At 41.2% G+C, this 18590-nt stretch overlaps 1 protein-coding gene across 2 annotated transcripts in view; it reads right to left on the bottom strand.

Moving 5' to 3' along the window:
- Nucleotides 1–18590, bottom strand: part of dnah2 (dynein, axonemal, heavy chain 2) — a 61635-nt gene that overhangs the window by 41832 nt on the left and 1213 nt on the right. For both annotated transcript variants that reach the window (XM_037098072.1, XM_037098073.1), the window contains exons 2-26: nt 17558–17644; nt 17261–17425; nt 16828–17056; nt 15674–15784; nt 15000–15238; nt 14693–14887; nt 14183–14340; nt 13557–13644; nt 12592–12797; nt 11786–11918; nt 10138–10320; nt 9672–9886; nt 9194–9346; nt 8614–8767; nt 8236–8345; nt 7837–7966; nt 6938–7132; nt 6569–6713; nt 6088–6280; nt 5708–5908; nt 4631–4787; nt 4166–4340; nt 3379–3542; nt 2529–2690; nt 2145–2248 (exon numbers count right to left, since the gene is read on the bottom strand). In XM_037098072.1, the coding sequence (XP_036953967.1) occupies nt 2145–2248; nt 2529–2690; nt 3379–3542; nt 4166–4340; nt 4631–4787; nt 5708–5908; nt 6088–6280; nt 6569–6713; nt 6938–7132; nt 7837–7966; nt 8236–8345; nt 8614–8767; nt 9194–9346; nt 9672–9886; nt 10138–10320; nt 11786–11918; nt 12592–12797; nt 13557–13644; nt 14183–14340; nt 14693–14887; nt 15000–15238; nt 15674–15784; nt 16828–17056; nt 17261–17425; nt 17558–17611 (4019 nt within the window). In that variant the 5' untranslated portion in view covers nt 17612–17644. The remainder of the gene's footprint in view (nt 1–2144; nt 2249–2528; nt 2691–3378; nt 3543–4165; nt 4341–4630; nt 4788–5707; nt 5909–6087; nt 6281–6568; nt 6714–6937; nt 7133–7836; nt 7967–8235; nt 8346–8613; nt 8768–9193; nt 9347–9671; nt 9887–10137; nt 10321–11785; nt 11919–12591; nt 12798–13556; nt 13645–14182; nt 14341–14692; nt 14888–14999; nt 15239–15673; nt 15785–16827; nt 17057–17260; nt 17426–17557; nt 17645–18590) is intronic.

Raw genomic sequence — 18590 nt, 5'->3', positions numbered from 1 at the left:
TCGAGTGCTTTGAAAGGTGCCTTTAAATAAAATGCATTATTATTATTATTATTATTATTATTATTATTATTATTATTATTAATTGAGCTAATGACATTGTGAGCTAATGACACATCTAGGTGACGGGTCAGACTAAGAGCGGTTCCAAAGCCCCTGATGAAGAAGATTACAACAAGGAAGTTCACATCACCCGGAATGGCATCAGCGGGGCCCCACCCTGGAGCCAGGCCTGGGGTTGGGGCAAGCACCTGGTGGCCAGGTCTTTGCCCACGGAACCCAGCTGGGCGCAGCCTGAACGAGCGTCATGGGCCCGCCCTCCAGTAGGCTCACCACCTGCTGGAGGGTTCAGAAGGGGCCGGTGCTGTGTGATTTGGGTGGCAATCATGGGGGTGGGTCCTGACAACCATGTGCACATGGTACCAGGACACCCTAGGCCGGAGGACAATGATCAACTTTGTAGTCGTGTCACCTGACCTGCAACCAAATGTCTTGGACACTCGGGTGAAGAGAGGGGCTGAGCTGTCAAGTGATCATCACCTGGTGGTGAGTTGGATCCGCTGGCAGGGGAGGAAGCTAGACAGACTTGGCAGACCCAAACATATTCTGAGGGTTTGCTGGGAATGTCTGGTGGAACCTTCTGTCGGCGAGGTCTTCAACTCCCACCTTCAGGAGAGCTCTGACCAGATTCCGAGGGAGGCTGGGGACATTGAGTCAGAATGGACCATGCTCTCCACTGTGGCCATAAGGTCTCCGTTGCCTGTTGTGGCGGCAATCCCTGGTGGACACTGGAAGTAAGTGATGCTGTCAAGCTGAAGGAGTCCTATCAAGCCTGGCTGGCTTGGGGGACTCCTGAAGCAACTGACGGGTACCGGCAGGCCAAGCGCGTAGCAGCACGGGCGGTCGCGGAAGCAAAAACTCGGGTCTGGGAAAAGTTCCGGGAGGCCATGGAGGAAGACTGCCAGTCAGCCTCAAGTAAATTCTGGCAAACCATCCAGCACCTCAGGAAGGGGAGGCAGTCCTCCACCAACATTGTTTACAGTGGAGGTGGAGAGCTGTTGACCTCAACTGGGGACATCGACGGTGGAAGGAATACTTTGAGGATCTCCTCAATCCCACTGACACGCCTTCCATAGAGGAAGCAGAGGCTGGGGACTCAGAGGTTGATTCATCCATCACTCAAGCTGAAGTCACTGAGGTAGTTTGGAAGCTCAGAGTGGCAGGGAAGAGGGTGGATGAGATCTGCCCTGAGTACCTCAAATCTCTGGATGTTGTGGGGCTGTCTTGGCTGATACGTCTCTGCAGCATAGCCTGACACTCGGGGACAGTGACCCTGGACTGGCAGACCGGGATGGTGGTCCCTCTATTCAAAAAGGGGGACCGGAGAATGAGTTCCAACTATCGGGGGATCACACTCCTCAGCCTCCCTGGGAAAGTCTACTCCAGGCTACTGGAGAGGAGAATTCGGCCGATAGTTGAACCTCGGATTCAGGAGGAACAATGCATTTTTTTTGTCCTGGCCATAGAACACTGGACCAGCTCTATACCCTCCGCAGGGTGCTTGAGGGTTCGTGGGAGTTTGCCCAACCAGTCCACATATTCTTTTTGGACTTGGAGAAGGCATTCGACCATGTCCCTTGTGGCATTCTGTGGGTGCTTCAGGAGTAGGATGTCAGAGGCCTAGGGGGTCTGGTTCGGGAGCCACCAGATTTCATCTCTGCTTTTCACAGATGATGTTGTCTTGTTGGCTCCCTCGAGCCAGGACCTCCAGCATGTCCTGAAGATGGTAGAAGATGGATAGATGGATGGATGGATGGACCTTGGAAAAAAAGCAGCAGAACAGGCTCCCAGAAGAACTGACTGGACTAACCATAGTAATAAGCTTAGTCTGCTGTGTGTGTTTGAACATGCTTTATGTTCATCCTTTAAGTCAAACCTGTATTACCAAAAAAAGTGTGCATATCATGTATCCCATTAAAACTGTTCTCTTTTCCGTCAGGACATTAAAACATTAACCACTTTTTTTAACCATTTGACAGGTATTCACGTCTCTGCCATGTCTTGTACATTGTGCCTATTACAAGACAGTAGTTGCAAGATATACTGACAAGGCAAAAACATGTAGATACTTTATTTTTAGTCAGTACCTGTCTCTTATGGCTGGGTTCCTCAGATCAGCGATGAGAGGGATGATCTGCTTGAACTGATCAATCTTGTTCTTGGAGAAATCTACTATTTCCCAGTTCTTATCCTGCAATCAAGAAATATAAGATCCTTGCTATTTGTGTCATGTAAATGGGAGAGCAACTGAGGGATCCAAATTCGGGGGGGGGCTGTGACTTTGTGTTCTTTCTACAAAGACCATCACTGAGTTACAGCTTCTGAATATACAATATGGACCGAACTGATTGTTTTGCAATCTTTCTACAATATATTTAAATAAAAATCACAAAGCTTACACTGGTAAAATAATAAAGTTTGTGGCAGGATGCCAAAATTTGCAAAATCTGATTCTGTGTGGCAGAACTGACCTTTAGATCTCTGTGGAGTTCAACGATTTTTTTGAACATGTCCTGCACTGCCCTCTCCATGCCCTCTGTCTGTAATGTGGCAAACTGACCACCCTTCCAGACATCCCAGTTGGCATTCCAGTTCTGTGTAATCTCCCAGACCTGCTGCAGGTGGTCTATGTCCTGTGCAAAACATACAGGCACAAACAGTTTTAATAAATGCACCTTGCATTACTCTAGCATCTGCAAGAAAAAATATATCTTTAAAATATCTCAAATTTTAGGTAAACTTGAGATGGACTCTGCATCTTGTGTCCTGTTAATTTCCTACCACTTAAATCATTACGTAGAATGAAATTAATGTTGTTATGATACCAGATTCTCACTTCAGGATTATCATGGCCTTAAGGATTCATCATAATGATGTTATCACCAATAACATAAAAAAAAAAAATGATATGCATCAAATACGTTTTTACGTCAAATTCATTTTCTGGCAAATTAATTACACTCAAAAGTCTAGGGGGTTAGAGGGAGTGTTCATAGCCAAATCTGCACAAAAGTATACAAAAAGTACAATTATACTGATAACATTACTCTGTTTAAGGCATGACAAGCTGATTTAAGTGCAGATGTATTATAACACAGTATCAATGTTTATTTTTTTTTATATCACATTTATTTTCACTATCAATATATTGTGAAAAATTCCCACAAAAGCTTATAACCTGCTTCTATAAGCTACAGACGTTGAGCCAGTTCCTCACAAACACAGTTCCCTCAGTAACCTTCTCTAGGTTATGCTGAGTCTGCATATGATTAGGACATTGCAACAGTATGTTAGGACTATGAACATAGTTTTGTGTAAGACCTTCTCCAGCATCTGGATGGTTTTGGATGGTGTCCATTCTATTTTGAAGAATTCCAGCCCCTGAAGGATGGTACACTCTTCCTGTTTTAGAGCCTCCAGTTGCATGCGATGGCCTGCGATTTCTTCTAAGGCATAGGAAGTGCTCAGATGACTGGAAAATGGACCTGGATATGCACATACAGAAATGCAAGGAAATACACACATAAGTGAAAAAGCAATCACCCAAACCATGCTTTTGTAATATATATAGGAAAAAGACCATACTAACAAAACCAAAACACAGGTCATCTCACCCAACACACTCAGTTTGGTATTAGGGGAGCAACAATTACAGGAAGTTTACAATGTCACAGTTTTGTATCCTTGAATGCTCAGCTACACAGTGGGTCTATTCTCACTCTTAAAAAGAAACATTATGGTACATTATTTTTCCATAAACAGCAGCTGTAATGACAATTGCTGGTGCAACTGGCAGACAGCAGGAAGAACAAAGACACACATGGTCACCAGCTTAAAATGCAACAACATCTCTGAATGCTCAGTAATGCTCAGTAAAGGAAAATAAAATGACCATTCAATGTGATAGAAGAAAGACAGTAGCATCCAAACAGAACAGAAGGGAAAAAATAAAACGGGCGGACAGGAGGTGGAGAGGAGTAAGGAATGACGGTGGAGCATGAAATAACTTAAGGGAGCAGCAATGTAGTCAGAAATCAGTGTGCGGTGCACAGACCACAGTGATTAAACACTTGGTGTTAATGAGTGTTACAGAGAAGCTATGAGTGACCTGTTTTACTGAAGTCTGTAAAAGCGATGTGGCTCTTCTTCTTGAGCTCCTTAGCCGAAAGGATGAAGCTGTCCTTAAACTTCACCTTCTGTTTCTGCAGCATGATGTCACTGTCAAACAACAGCTGTTGGAACCACACCCACCTCTCATTCAGCATCTCACGCATTTTTTGCACCTATGGGTGAATCAAGTAGCACGTTTGGAACATAGTTTATGCATTCATGTGCAGACACACAGCACCCAGGACTACAAGAAGATATGACAGGTATTTTATTTTTAGAAATAACAATTTCAAAAACTAAACACTCAATGATAATAATTAACAATACAGAATCCTTGTTATTAATGTTTGTTATAAACTGTGAATATACCACAGTCACAGTACAGATTGAATATAAGCAGTCCTGTCCAAGTTTCCGCTTGGCTGTATATTCGTATGTGTTTATGCATGAGTGAGGTACTTACATCCTGTTCCACATCAATGTCATATTTGTCCAGGACAGCAAACTGATCATGGATGAGAGGAATCAGAGCTTTTGTCCTAGGCAAATCACCCTGGAGAGTCTCTAAGAGTTTCAGGCTCTCACCAAGCTCCGCCAGTGTCTGGGGGTGTGGTTTCAGCCTAAACACACACATATAAACAAAACAACATGTCACACAAGCTTTGTCAGAATGCGTATCTCAAGTTAAAAAGCTTCTCCCTGTCTCTTCCCATCTCTTCTTACCCTAATGACCAAGAGATAGGATCATTTCTTCCTCATACCTGAATTCACCATGTTGTCACTATTTCATAAAAATAGACACGGTGTCATGATTTGGATTTTGTGTTTTCTGTACTCCATTCCTTGTTTGGTGTCTTAGGTGTTCTCAGAGCTAGTTTGCAGAGGCTGAGTGTGGCCCCCCTGGATGGCTACAGCTCCTGCCTCTCACACACCTGCAGCAGACATCTGATCATCAACACCTGTGGTATATGGCTACCCTGCTAGTGCTTCTATTTGTGACTCTTTGCTCATTCGAATTCTTGTGCTACGATCAGACTAATTTTTTTCTTTCCCCATCTTCACCAGAGCCCATGCGAACTTCATACTCCAGCGCCACAGCCACCCTGCCACCGAGCCTCTTGCACCTATGCCACCTGCCTTAATCCTACTGTGGATTCTTCTGTGCCTCCAACTAAGCCTCAGCCTGCATCATTATGAGCCCCAGCGACTCGGCCTGCTGAACTACTAGCCTTAGCTTCCCTCCATTGCCCACTGCCTAAATTCCTTTCAACCTTTTCCCTGTCTTGATGTCCACTTTTGGGTCTGACTTTCAAACCATCTACAAACCTTAAGACATGGACCCAGATGAAAACAAGAGCTTCATGGTGGAGGTAATAAACCTTCAGCTGTAAAACTTCACCTTTAAAATAAAGTTCCTTTGAGGTTTCCAATGCTTTATGAGATTAATGTGCCTACCATAAACTTTGTTTTGAGTCCCTCTGTCTGTAATAAACATGTACAAATTCAGCCCAAAATAAAGTCATTTCACTTGATTCCCCACCTATCGCCATTGTCTTCCATTGAGGCATGAAGTTCTTTTAGACGGGTGCTGGCTATGTGGCTGAGCAGCTGAGTTAACTTGGTCTGCCAGTCACTGCAGTGCTGCACCAAGGAGGACTTGAGTTTTGAACAGTCCAGCATGACAAAGCCAATGTTCAGTAGCGTCTCTTCAAGTTGAACACTGTTGACCTTTTCTGTGTACCTGGAGGGTAAATCAGAGAATGGACAGAACACAAGAACAGAGGAGAGAGATGAATACTTCTGCATGCTTCATCTTGGTAAACAATAGATTTTAGAAATCGTCTACAGACAGAATACAGCTAAATTATACTTGAACAATGGATGTGGATGTTTAGAAATAAGTTTATTGTGCTACAGTGCCTGTGTATATCTGCATCAAAAGTCGTGACTGGTGGGTTTAGTCTCTGGTAACGTTGTATAAAGGAGTCCTTGTTGATCTCCCAGATATCTCTGTATTTGTCCCAGTTCTTTAGTGAGGCCTGCAGGTGGCTGACATTGGCTGTCATCCCTGTGGAAAGAGCAGCCTGAATCTTCCGTATCTCCTCATCTTGCTCTGAAGGATCAAAAAGGACCAAGGTGATAACAGGGACAAAGAGTAGAAGCTCAGACAGACAGACATGGTCACATCTACAACTGCTTATCAACATTGTCTGCATTGTATCCAACATCGTAATTTACAAGAATTTCATATACAAATGAGGTCCACATTTGCTCAGCACCCAGTATCAACAGTTCAGATGTGAACACTAGCAGTCTCTCTCAAAAAATGGAAAACAAGATTACCAAAAAAAAGCATGCTCAATAAAATAAAAGACACATTCACAAAAAACATTTTTCTAACCTATACTGATGTGTATGGGATTCCCCTGTGGCTGTTTGCCAGGGAGAAGTTCAGCCAGTCGTTTAAATTCTGAGACGGTGTTGATGAGCTGAGGCAAAATGTTCACAATCTCAGCAAGCTTTGCAAGAGTGGGGGAGAACTCAACCTGTCAAAACAGTGACACATACACATATTCACACAAACATACCGACACTCAGCTTGACACAAGGCGGGGAGTAGAACTTAAACTAGCAGCACAATGACAGGATGTATCTGAGTAAGAATAAGTAAGACTAAGTCAGTGTATGTGGACAAAACCCAACATATGCAGACATATTTGAACATTGTATAAACAAATCCCGATCATGTTACTGAGAGGGTTGCTGGTACCTTTGGTGTGGCTTGAGGAGTAGCCCGGTGCAGTGTTACCAGGACTTTGAACAAGGGATTGGGTGATTGGGTGGTTTTGCTGTCTCCATTAATTGCCATGGAGAGTTTCATCATGGAGTTCTTGATGTTGATCCTTAGAGCTTTCTCCACCAAATGGTCTACCTGTTCTGTGAAGGTCACCCAGTGCTCCTGGACCTTTAACACCATAGTAAAAAAGTACACATGAAAAGACGATGCAAATTTTGGCTGTGCCTATTTATTTAAGATCATAGGGCTTAGTAAATCTGGCTTTCAATAAGAAAAGAAAGAGTCATACAATCTTTGCTGTCTTGCTTGTGCAAGCAGTAGTTAGTAAAGTTTGAATCCAGACATTTTCAATCTTTTCCATTTTTTGACCACTGGTTAAACAACTTATGTGGGTCAAAACCTTTCTATTGTAACCAGCAATTTTTGGACTACTTTTAACTTCATCTCCAGGAAAGAACTGAATTATTATGCACTTAACAGTTGCACCTGAAAAGTCTTGCTTCTCTATCTTCTAAGCTTCTGGCTCATCCTTGCATACTTACAGTATATAACACAAAGTAGGGCTGCACGAAATGGTTAACATGATAAGATGAAATATTAATAGGAATAATCATTTTTGTGTCATAATCTTAATTTTCACCAGAAAAAAGTTCAATCATAACATGTTTGACATTTCTTGACACATTTTACTTTCATCAAAAGATTGTAACCCCTTGTAATTTGGATATTGCACTAAGCCAAGCTGTGATTTATCATTGAATTGTGCAGCTCTATCACAAAGTAAGTCTAAAATAAAAAATCACAACTTTCTGTAAATGAAGGCACATTTCTGATGGAATGCTGCCACTGAATGAATGAAAAGCAGCACAGACCTCAGGTCCGTCGTTAGCGAAGGTTTTGTGAATGTGGGTCATGATGTCAGAAATATCCTGGTGTGCTGAGCGCAGTATTTTGAGTTGGCTCTGCTGGTGAGCCTTTTGGTAATCATCAAACTCCAGGTTCCTAAGAATTACAGCAGGAGAAATGTCCAAGATGCAACCAACAAAGGAAACCAGTTAAGGTGCAATTAAGATACAGTACAGCCAGTATTTATCGCCTTTTACAATGACAATAAGTGATGCTTGCTGTTGACTTCTGTTGGTTTTCTACTCATTTACGCTACATCTGAACAGAAAGAAAGTAGATTTCAAAGAGGCACTTGGCATTATTTTATGTATTTACTGTATCAGGCGTCCTATGTAATGAGGAAGAAATCATATGTCTGTTGTTACCTGTAAACAGTCTTTCCATCCAGTCTGACCAGTAATGTTTCACTGATCTTGTGACAGAGGCTGGAGATGGATGCTGTCGATGCTTTGTATTCATCAGCTATCCTCTGGACCTGGAGCGTAATGAACAGGAGGCAAGATGAAAGGACCTCCTTAGTGACAACAAACCAATTTCTTATAGGGCCAAAAATTGGTTCCAAATCTGATAAGAGCAGTCAGTCAGTTGTTTTAAACAACTCTGCATTCACCTAACCTATAGGCCATCGCTGCAGACTGAATATCAAAAGTCAGTTGGAAAACAAAACAAAGAAAAAACTTCAATATAGTAAAAATAAAACTGTACATATGTCAATATCAGTAAGCAGGGAACTCTGTTTCAACCTTGTCAACATGTGGGAGACAGTCTCGAATAAAGATGTCAGAAGCTTTACTCGACCACAGGAACCTGGTCAGGCCCGGCTGAATCTTTTCATCGATGAAACGAATACGCTCCCGAAACAGAGCCATATCAATCGGAGACAGCATATCAATGATCCTGATACATACAGACACAAACAAAGGCAGATAAGAATGCATTTTAGCAAATATTTGTGTATAATTGGTGAGTTTTACAAGAGCAGGCAACAGTATCAAAGCTATTGAGAATGTGTATATGTGAGTTTGTCAGTGTGAGTGTTTGTGTGTTTTTCAAACCCTTTGAAAAGTCACAGAGGCAATTCAGAATATTATTAAGACTTTTAGTTTATTATATTCTGAATGTAGTCTGATCTCTCGCTACATTTTCATGTTTGTGATGTAAAATGTAACACACAAAAAAGGCAAACTCATCTAATTGCACTAGGAAAAGAGTCAAACACATATTTGTTTAAAAACTGCCTGTGTGATTTAACAGTAAACAACAAAAACTATAAACAAAAAAAATATGCATTTTGTTCTTCTTTTCTATGAGTGTGTGTTTGACCTGTTATAGGTTGTGACCACCAGCCGTGTTCTCTCCTCCAGCAGCCTGAGGTCCCCACTGTACTGGTAAATGTCTCGTGCATCCTGGGGTATCTCATACTTCGATCCAAGATGATCCCAGTACTCGATCTCAGAGAACAGGTTCAACAGGTATCTGTAAAAGCAAAAAAGCAAAAAAGGAAAAATTATCTTTTTTTTTTTTGGCATGAATTTGTACACATATATTTTTGTCTTTGTGTGTATATGTTTAGTTGTACATGAATATACAGTAAGTATTATATCTATGTTTCCAACTGATGGTTAAAGTTTAAATACAGTATGTCTCTTGTGTGGGCATGAATGCAAACTTAACACACAAAGTATGGGTGTGAATTTTGTGTGTTGTAAGTTCACAGGCGACAGTATAAAGTGTAAGACACTAGGTGAATCTATACTTTAATGTGAATGCCTTGAGTCTCTTGCGTAATTGTGTGACCCACTTGTTAAAGTTGATGCTCAACATGCCGGATCCATCGGTGCAGCGCACCATGATTGGCTGTTCCAGCCTTTTGAAGTACTGAACATCCAGGCTCTGGCTCCACTCTCTGAAGGTCTCCTTCTCCATGTCATCCAAAGCCTGCTTTGTCTGGCCATAGATAGTCTCAACCTCCTTGCGGCTTACTGTTTCAGGCATGAAGAAGGCATTCTGAAGCACCTGGAGGGCAAAAAAGGAGACAAAGGAAGAATAAGTCAAGGAAGGAGGTCCAGAATGAGGGTCCACTTAAGATCACGTATACTATCCGTTTGCCATCAATATATGGTTAAACTACAATCAAAGCATTACCAGTATGTGCAGAGTTCTTCATGTCATCCTCTCCTTTCTACACTACTTTGGTGATGGTGTGAAGTATGTGGTATGCACCAAGACAAAAAGCCAAAGATTACTCAGTAGTCTAATGAACTTACCTGCATGGGCCTCTCAAAGGGAGCTATCAGGCCCCTCAACATGTGTGCTTTGCCTGCCATCTGAGGCATGAAGTCAGGAATATGCCATGTCGTCTGGTTCATATCTCTGTTGATCAGTCGGAGCTCCCTCTTGAAGCTATCGTAAATGAGTTCCGCGTTATCATCAATGGTGCACTTAATGGCCTGGGATGAAGAGGGTTGGATGGATGAGAATGAGTAAATTAATTGTGTGGGAGTATGAGAAGAAAGGAAGACTTGAGGAAAATAAGCAGCAAATTAAGAATGAGAAATTGAGAATGAAGCTTTAACAAATCCAGGGTCTCTAAAAAAAAGCTCTAAATACAACACAACGAGGATAAACTTTGCAGTACACCAAATCTAAATGGGAAGTAAGATAAACTATCTATGAACTGACGAGGCAGAAAACTGACTGACACAGAGGCTTCATGCATTCAATGAGGAACCCATATATACAGTTCATGAACTTTAAAGGTTTAATAAATAGAAAGTCAGAGAGTGTGATTAACTGAGAAATGCATAGTTAGTAAAATGATGTAAAAAGATAGGGGTGTGACAATTCTCTAAATTCCAGATTAGTGTTGATTTTTTTGATTATTTCTCACCATTGACAGTATTGTGAGACTATCTCATCTGGATTTGTCATGATGTCTGTCATTTACATTTCAAGTGTGTCTTAAAAAAGATTGGGGTACTATACAACAACTGCTTGACTTCATCCTGGTGGCTTTTTACAACTTAGTGAAAGGCAAGTTTAAAGCTGCTGATTTCGTTTTTGCTAACTCACTCCTTTTTGTAGTTAGCCGTCCCCTCCCTCGTCTCATCGTCACCACACATGCACAATTTTTCTTTTTTTCAGGGCAGGTCTCTTTGCCAGTTTCTTTGCTTTAAGCACTTTTTATCACTTGGCCTGTTTGGTGGTATAAGTGGTCACTAGAATTGCTGGAATTGGAGGCTTTCCTAGTTTCGCCATTGCCTTTATATTTACTAAAAGTGCTGAGCAGACAGGACCGCCTCTTTATGGAGTTCTCTGTCCTTATTGGATAAAGTGGAAAGGGATACCAGAAAATCTCTTTTCTCTTTTACTGCAGAAACAGGAAGGGGGGTATAGATTACTAGATTACACTTTATAACAGTGATAACTGTTGGAATATAAAGCTATTTAACACTTATCTTAATAAAGAATATATCACTTACAGAGGCTTTAAATAACCATAAATAAAGAGTCCAGAGTGCAACAGAAATTGGTATTTAAAAATTGACAAAAATAAACCCAATATCTTGGACAATCTCAGAGTAATCTCAGTCATCTGATCGACTTCAAGCACACAGGATAAGTGTCTGGAAGTGAAGCTGTACGCTACTGGAGAGCTAGCTGTGTCATTTTTAACGTCTTTAGGGCTTTTTTACAGGTGCGAGCTGGGACATGCAAAGTAGGTGAGGGTGGAGAGAAAAAAATAGTGGGAGAATTGATGATTGAAATTGAAAGCTCATTCCAATTGGTTTTCTAATTAGAATAAAAATCAGGACACCACTAAAAAGCAAACAGAGTATTTAAAGGTGTGTGGTTTAGTGTGTGTGTGTGTGTGTGTGTGTGTGTGTGTGTGTGTGTGCGTGTGTAAGGGGACACCTCTCGAGTCATCATAGGCCTAAAAATGTTCACAATGTGAACACCTCGGTGCACTAGGTTCCCTTCGGCCTTAAACACTGAATTGATCAGGTTTTGCATCATCACTTCCAGATCCTTTACCGATGCCCGAAACCTGTACACACACACACACACACACACACACACACACACACACACACACACACACACACACACACACACACACACACACAAAAGAACATACCCACACATGAAAACACATGTCTGTGAATATCAGCTGATAAATACAGTAAAAAAAACAAAAAAAACCCTAACCCTAACCCTAACCCAAAACATTAAACTACACTTAAACACTTGTGTCTGTGCCAGTTTGGTTTAATTTCCTGGCTCCAAACCAACATGCTGGATAATGCTGCAGTGCAATTTATATGTGCAGAAAATATGTGCACATATAATATGTTTCACCAATTACTTCCTTTAAAGGGGATGAAGGGTGCTCAGTTGGTTGATCATTACTGAAATTTAAGTTGATAATTTGCACACAGACATTCTGCCTGCCCCCTCAGAGAAACAGCAACCTGAGAAAGAGATTCACTAATGCCAAACAGTAGCTTGAAATCTTGTGTATGTAATAAGGCAGTAAGCAAGCACACAGATAATATCAGAAAAGCTAAAACATTTTCAGGTATTGCTAGATGCTTTAGTGAGGACATTGTTTCTTTGATTTTGTGGTTTTCGGTTCGGGCTTAAAACCATTCTTAAAACCAATACTTTCATACTGTTCTATTTAGTTTTAGTTTGAATGTGTAAAAGAGCAATAGACATACGTGTTGAATTCATTGCGCCATGTGGTGTTCTCCACATCAAGGATGCCCTTGCCAACAGAGCACAGGGTCTGTAGGCCCTGGTGGAAATTGCCCTCTATCTCCAGGAGGTAGCGGCTGAATGCTGGTCCCTGAATGGTGCCGAAGATGGGTGAGCAGCGCTGCTGACCATCCTCCCAACGGGCAAACTGATGCATGCAGTCACATACCTGTCACAAATCATACACAAAAGAGTATTTCAAACAAACTGCTGCTTTTATGGCTGCACCATTCAACCAAATGGAAGAATTCTTTCTGTCTTGAGCATCACATCAAACACACATCTCCAAAATTTGGTGTGACACATTAGGTATCTTCAGCTGCCTGAAATCTTGGATAGACTGTGATGGAAAAATTCCTTTTCATTATGGGTTGATGAATTTTGAACTATTTTGTTGAATATGATTTCTTATGCAAATGCATGAACACCTAACCTCTGCCCTATATGATTGTAATAGAGTCACGAACCAGCCAAAACTCAGATAGAAAGTCGCCTTCTTGTCTCATGTTTTATGTCTGATAATCTTATGCTTCACACAGAGTCCCAGGTCATGTGTCATGAAGTTTTAACTTTATGTCTTGTGTCGATGAGAAGCCTGTCTGGTTGGGATAGTTGTATGTACGTATGTGTGTAGCTTAATCACTGCTGGCACTGAGAGTGCTTGTCTCTTCCCCTGACCTTGTTGATGTCTGTGTATAAATTGTGAACACTCCTTTACTCGGGGCTCATTCACTCAGCTCATGAATTTGACTGTGTGGTGAGTCCATCTGCAGATGGTTGGATTAAACTTGCTGAAAAGACAGATCTGACTTTACTCTTTTATTGACAGAAATTTCCACCACAAGACTGTAAAAGCTGTCCTGCTTGGCAGCATGACATGAAGTTGAAATGACTGATGCATTAGCAGGTTAGCGAGGGGAACATTTACCTCAAGCAGCTCTGTGAACCTCTGAATGAAAGCATCAACCACCTCAAAAAAACTCCTATGGTCCAGGACCCACTCTATTGGAGAACACCTGATGTATAATCAGAGCAGGACAGAGTGTCAGAAACACAAATGCAGAGTTAGTTGAGAACCTCAGTAGCATGGGTCTACGGCAATCGGTCAAGTGCCAAGTGTTCAAAAACAAACAGTGATCAATTCATGCTAAACCCCAATCACACAGACCATCTCCGATCTGAAGGAATAGTTTTTCTTAATCATTGCTAAAGCCTGGTGAAACAACATTCAGTTTTATGCATCTTGTATCCGGAACAATCGCCAGGAGAACTGAGGTCATCTCCTGACTAAACTCTTTAAAAACAATGCCTTTCTGTTTGACCACTACTCTTTAAGGCACTATTTACTTCTGCATTTAAACCAAAATTATGATTTGCGACACAACTAAATGTCAGTTAAACTTCACACTATACCCATATACAGTAGTGACTTCAATTTCTTAAAATCAAACACATTGCCTTTTGGTCATTTTAGAATTAAGACTACCCCAGTAGTCTCCAGATGTACCCAGATCACTATGGGTAGAGTCTTAACACAGGTGACATTTCTCTTACATTTGGTGACTCTTTGAGACCCGCAGGTAAGATTCCTTCCAGGTCTCGCAGCACTTGATACAGTCATTCAGGTTGCCCTTGGTGGATGTCACATAGCCCTTAAACATCTTATCCAGAGAGATGCTTTGTAAGCACAGGCAGATGATTTCATTAGTCATCTGCAACACAGAGGAAAACAAACAATACGTATTTGGAGACCAACTAACAGATATATTTTCACATTTATTAAATGCTCAATAATGAGGTAGAATTAGTCACTTTTACATAAAATGCAACTATCTAAAAAAGTCCAGGACTGGCTGTCTGTTTGACTTTCTTTCTGTGGTTTACATATCTGCAAAATTCTGTTACCCCACTGCTGTGACATACATGATTGCTCATGAAATACAACTTCTGTAATGCAAGATCTATTAACTGTCTACAAAACAGCAATTAGCCATATGAATGGTGGATTGCAGCATGTGTCTCTGTGTGCACAGTATGTAGTGTAATGTAGGAAAATGCAGATACCTTGCAGAAGAGACCGGTCATTCTCTCGCTGGTGTTGAAGTACTTGGAGTTGATCCAGATGACGCGAATGAGATGGATAATGTGTTTCAGCTTTTCAGAAGTAATTTGGCTTGGCTTGAGCTGGGCAAGCTCTTCACATGGCTCCTTCAATATAGACAGGAACTTCACGTTTAACTGGGCCTCTTGAGAGAAATCCTGGTCACATAACCACACACACACGCAAAGGATGGTCGATAATAACGTTAACTGCATAATACATCAATTGCATCATAGCAGATTTTATAATTATGGTGCAGACTTCTTCTACCTGTATTTCCTTGGCCAGTTTACAGAAGCGCTCTAAATAGAGAGACTTGGTGTGCTGGAGGATGTCCTGGACATGCCTGACCTCTGGCTTTTGCAGTTGCTGGCTGAATTCCAACATCTTGGCAGAGCGACTCTGCCAGAGGGCCATCTCCTGCATTGGGCCACCGGTGTCATTCATCGCCATCGTATTTTGGTCATTCAGCAGCTCCTTCATCTGATCTGTCCATTCGATCATTACAGCTAAAAACGGAACGAACAAGTGAGTGGAAGATAAAAAAGACAAAAAAGAGCGAAGGTTGGAATGATGTGAAAATACTGAGTATGACTGGGAACATTTTGGAAAAGAAGCGTGGATATGATGAGAAAAAAAGGAGAAATTATGAAATATATGTAGGTGAAGAATAAAAAAATCAGTGAAGAAGCCGGACTGATAGAGGGGAAAGGCTCTGAGCCCAAGGCCTCATTAAAGTTGCTGCAAGTGTTGTTGATGTTTTAGTTAACTCCCTATCTGTTTTCCCATTAGCAATCCTCTCCCTGCTCTCTTCGTCACCACACAAACACAGTGGTAACACCAGACATAGCAGTACACAGGAGGGTCCTGCTCTCTGAGACAAATTCACAGTGTCCACAGACACACACCCACATACACATAAACACACAGACATAGAGACTTACTCTCCATTCTCTGTACTAGCATCTTATCCCTGCAGGCCTCCTCAGAGCTGTAGTTTAGGCACTCCACTGGGATGTACAGAACTGTTCTGCCCTCCTTCTTATATACCACATCTGTTAAAAATAAAAGTTAAAAATATATTAAACTGCAGCACACGTGCATGTAGCTCAGTGACAATTTCAACAGGTCATGATGGCTATCCTGTGGACATTTCATCAGCTGAAGCAAAATGTGTGCAGCCTGCATACAGGGGCTGATAAAAACATTGCTGAATCTCTTTTATGACAATATACGGAGGAGACTCAGAAAGAGACTCAAATCATATCAGAAAAGGCAATAAAAACACTTTTAACAGGTGTCAAATGTGGGCTCCTTTCCATGTGGAGTGTTGTGACAGTTTATCCCAAAATTCAAAAGACATATTTTCCCTCTCACCTGTAGTGCTATTTAGCCATCTAGATTGTTATGGTGTAAGTTGCAGAGTTTTGGAGGTATCAGATGTAGAGCTGTCTGCCTGCTCTTGAATACAATAGAACCAAATAGCAGTCAATTTGTGGTGCTCAAAGCACCCATTTAAAAATCTTGAAAGCAATGTTGCTTTTTGGAAATATGACCTGGGTACTTAATATAATTCACAGACCTTATTGCAAGCAGATGCTTGCAGGATCCATTTTCCGTCTACACCAGCAGTATCACTGCGCAGAAGGTAGTGTGCAGAGGCTAGCTAACGTAGCTCACTCAGATAGCTAATGTTAACAGCTCAGCCAAAGGGAACGCAATTAATGTTCACACCCACATGTAGAGGCAGATTTCCATTTGGGCTGTAATACGCTGGAAAGAAAATAGTTCCTACATGAAACTGATCACAACCAGGTCTTTGGATTATCTTGAGTTACTTGATTATGATTTCTGTAAAAAGATATTGCTGTCTAGTTTTTTAATTTTGGCACTTTGATTACATCAAGCTATCAAAGTTGCTAGCTAAGAGTGCTGTCCGTTCAACTGTATTTGACAATAGGCAAACTTCCCTTTGGCTGATACCATCCAAAGTCAGCAACTCACACCTCAACCATCAAGGGGTGAAAATAGTATTCTTGATTTTGAGGCAAACTGTCCCTTTAAATGTGATCGCTCCCTTTTCTTCTTAGGTACTCACCTGTAAGGAAGTTAAGGAAGCAGTGCATTTCTTCGAGATAGTGGTCCTTTGAGTTCTTGTCCATGATGTCCATGAAGGGAACAAGGGGTGCAATCAAACAGTTACTGAATTCCAGCAGGTTCTTGGCGTGGTCGCCCCCCTCCATGGCAAACTGTATAACCATGTCAAATGTCTCTGCTGTGATTGTGGCCCCTGATTCGCGGATAAAATAACACCAAATATCTACCACCTGCAGAAATGTTTAGGTGTGATCGTGAAAGAAAGACAGAAATACAGAGGGGGAGTTTAATTAAAATTAAGCTGGCAGTTTTTCAGCAGTGTACACAAAGGCATTCACACATCATTCTCTGACAGGATCATACAAATAGTTGTATATCAAACTCATCAAAATTAGGATTTTAGGATTAAAAGTCTAAAGGAAAGTGTGCTGTACCGAAGACGGCAAGGAGTGCTCCACCCGCAGCCTGCCATTGGGGTCCAAGTAGACTGTCAGGATTTTGATAGCAGAGTCCACAATAAATTGATCCACAGCCCTCTTATTCTCCTCTGACCATGACTCTTCAGTTATACCAGGAAGAGCTGCACAACCAATAATCCTCTTCATTTTGATGAGGAGATGAAAGGCGGGGTCCGAGGAGAAAAAGAGGGAGGTAAAGAGAAATTCATTTTTATTTTCTTAATTTGAAATCATTCTTATCTAAATTTCTACACTACAGTAACCCAGCTTTACCAGACGAATGGTCTTCAAGGATTCCTCCTCTTCCATATTTGCCATAGCTTCCATCTCAAATATTCGTTCTTTCTGTTACACTGGACGCTGAAGCATGTAAGCACACACAGACAAACACACAAGAGACACTGAAACGCCGGGACATATTGAAAAGGGGAATCCCAGAGCATTCTGGGTATATCAAAAATGTTAGTTCATAAAATAGGTGTGATTTACTATTCCAGAGTTTTGTGTCAAAGCAATTAAACAGATCAGTCATCACTAGCAAGTTTACGGTACAGTTGAGAGCAGACCAGACATTTTGACAACAAACACTATACAGAATTCAAATGATGGGTCTTTCAACATTTTAAGAGGTGAAGGCACATATTGGTATCAAAGAAAAGGAATATAGGGCTCGAAAACAGTTACATTTGCTTGGCAGTTACAACTGCCAGATTGTTGTTTTGCATTTTGTTTGCATGCATTTATTTTAGTAAACTGTTTAGATGTACAATGATACTGTTTGTTACAATCTGGCCACCAAACTGTTTCCTGTTTTAAAACAGATTTAGAGCCCAAACTAAGCACTGCCCAACATAGACATATAAAGAGTAGACGCCGCGTCGAACGCTGCTGCCTGTTGGCGCTGATGAGAATTGGGGCGGCCATCTTGGGGCGGTCACCCGTTCCACTCAGTGTAATCTGTTCAGCAGGCGCGATTAGGTGTCAGCGCATTTAATCAATCGTAACTCTGATATAGAAACTGATTTTCACGCGGTTTTTTTTTTTTTTTTGCTGTAAACGTCATACATTATAGCTATGACACAGGACACATGGGTATTTTATTCATTATAAATGGATTAACAGTAATAGAATATTCTGATGTATGATATATGTTATGTATGATAGGTATTTTGCAAACACTATAAACACAACAGAAATCATATAGGCTCTCTCTCTCTCTCTCTCTCTCTCTCTCTCTGTCTCTCTCTCTATATATATATATATATATATATATATATATATATGTATATATATATATATATATGTA

Source organism: Acanthopagrus latus, chromosome 5 (genome assembly GCF_904848185.1).
Source record: "Acanthopagrus latus isolate v.2019 chromosome 5, fAcaLat1.1, whole genome shotgun sequence".
NCBI lineage: Eukaryota > Metazoa > Chordata > Actinopteri > Spariformes > Sparidae > Acanthopagrus > Acanthopagrus latus.
This window is presented reverse-complemented; position numbering and strand designations above follow the sequence as displayed.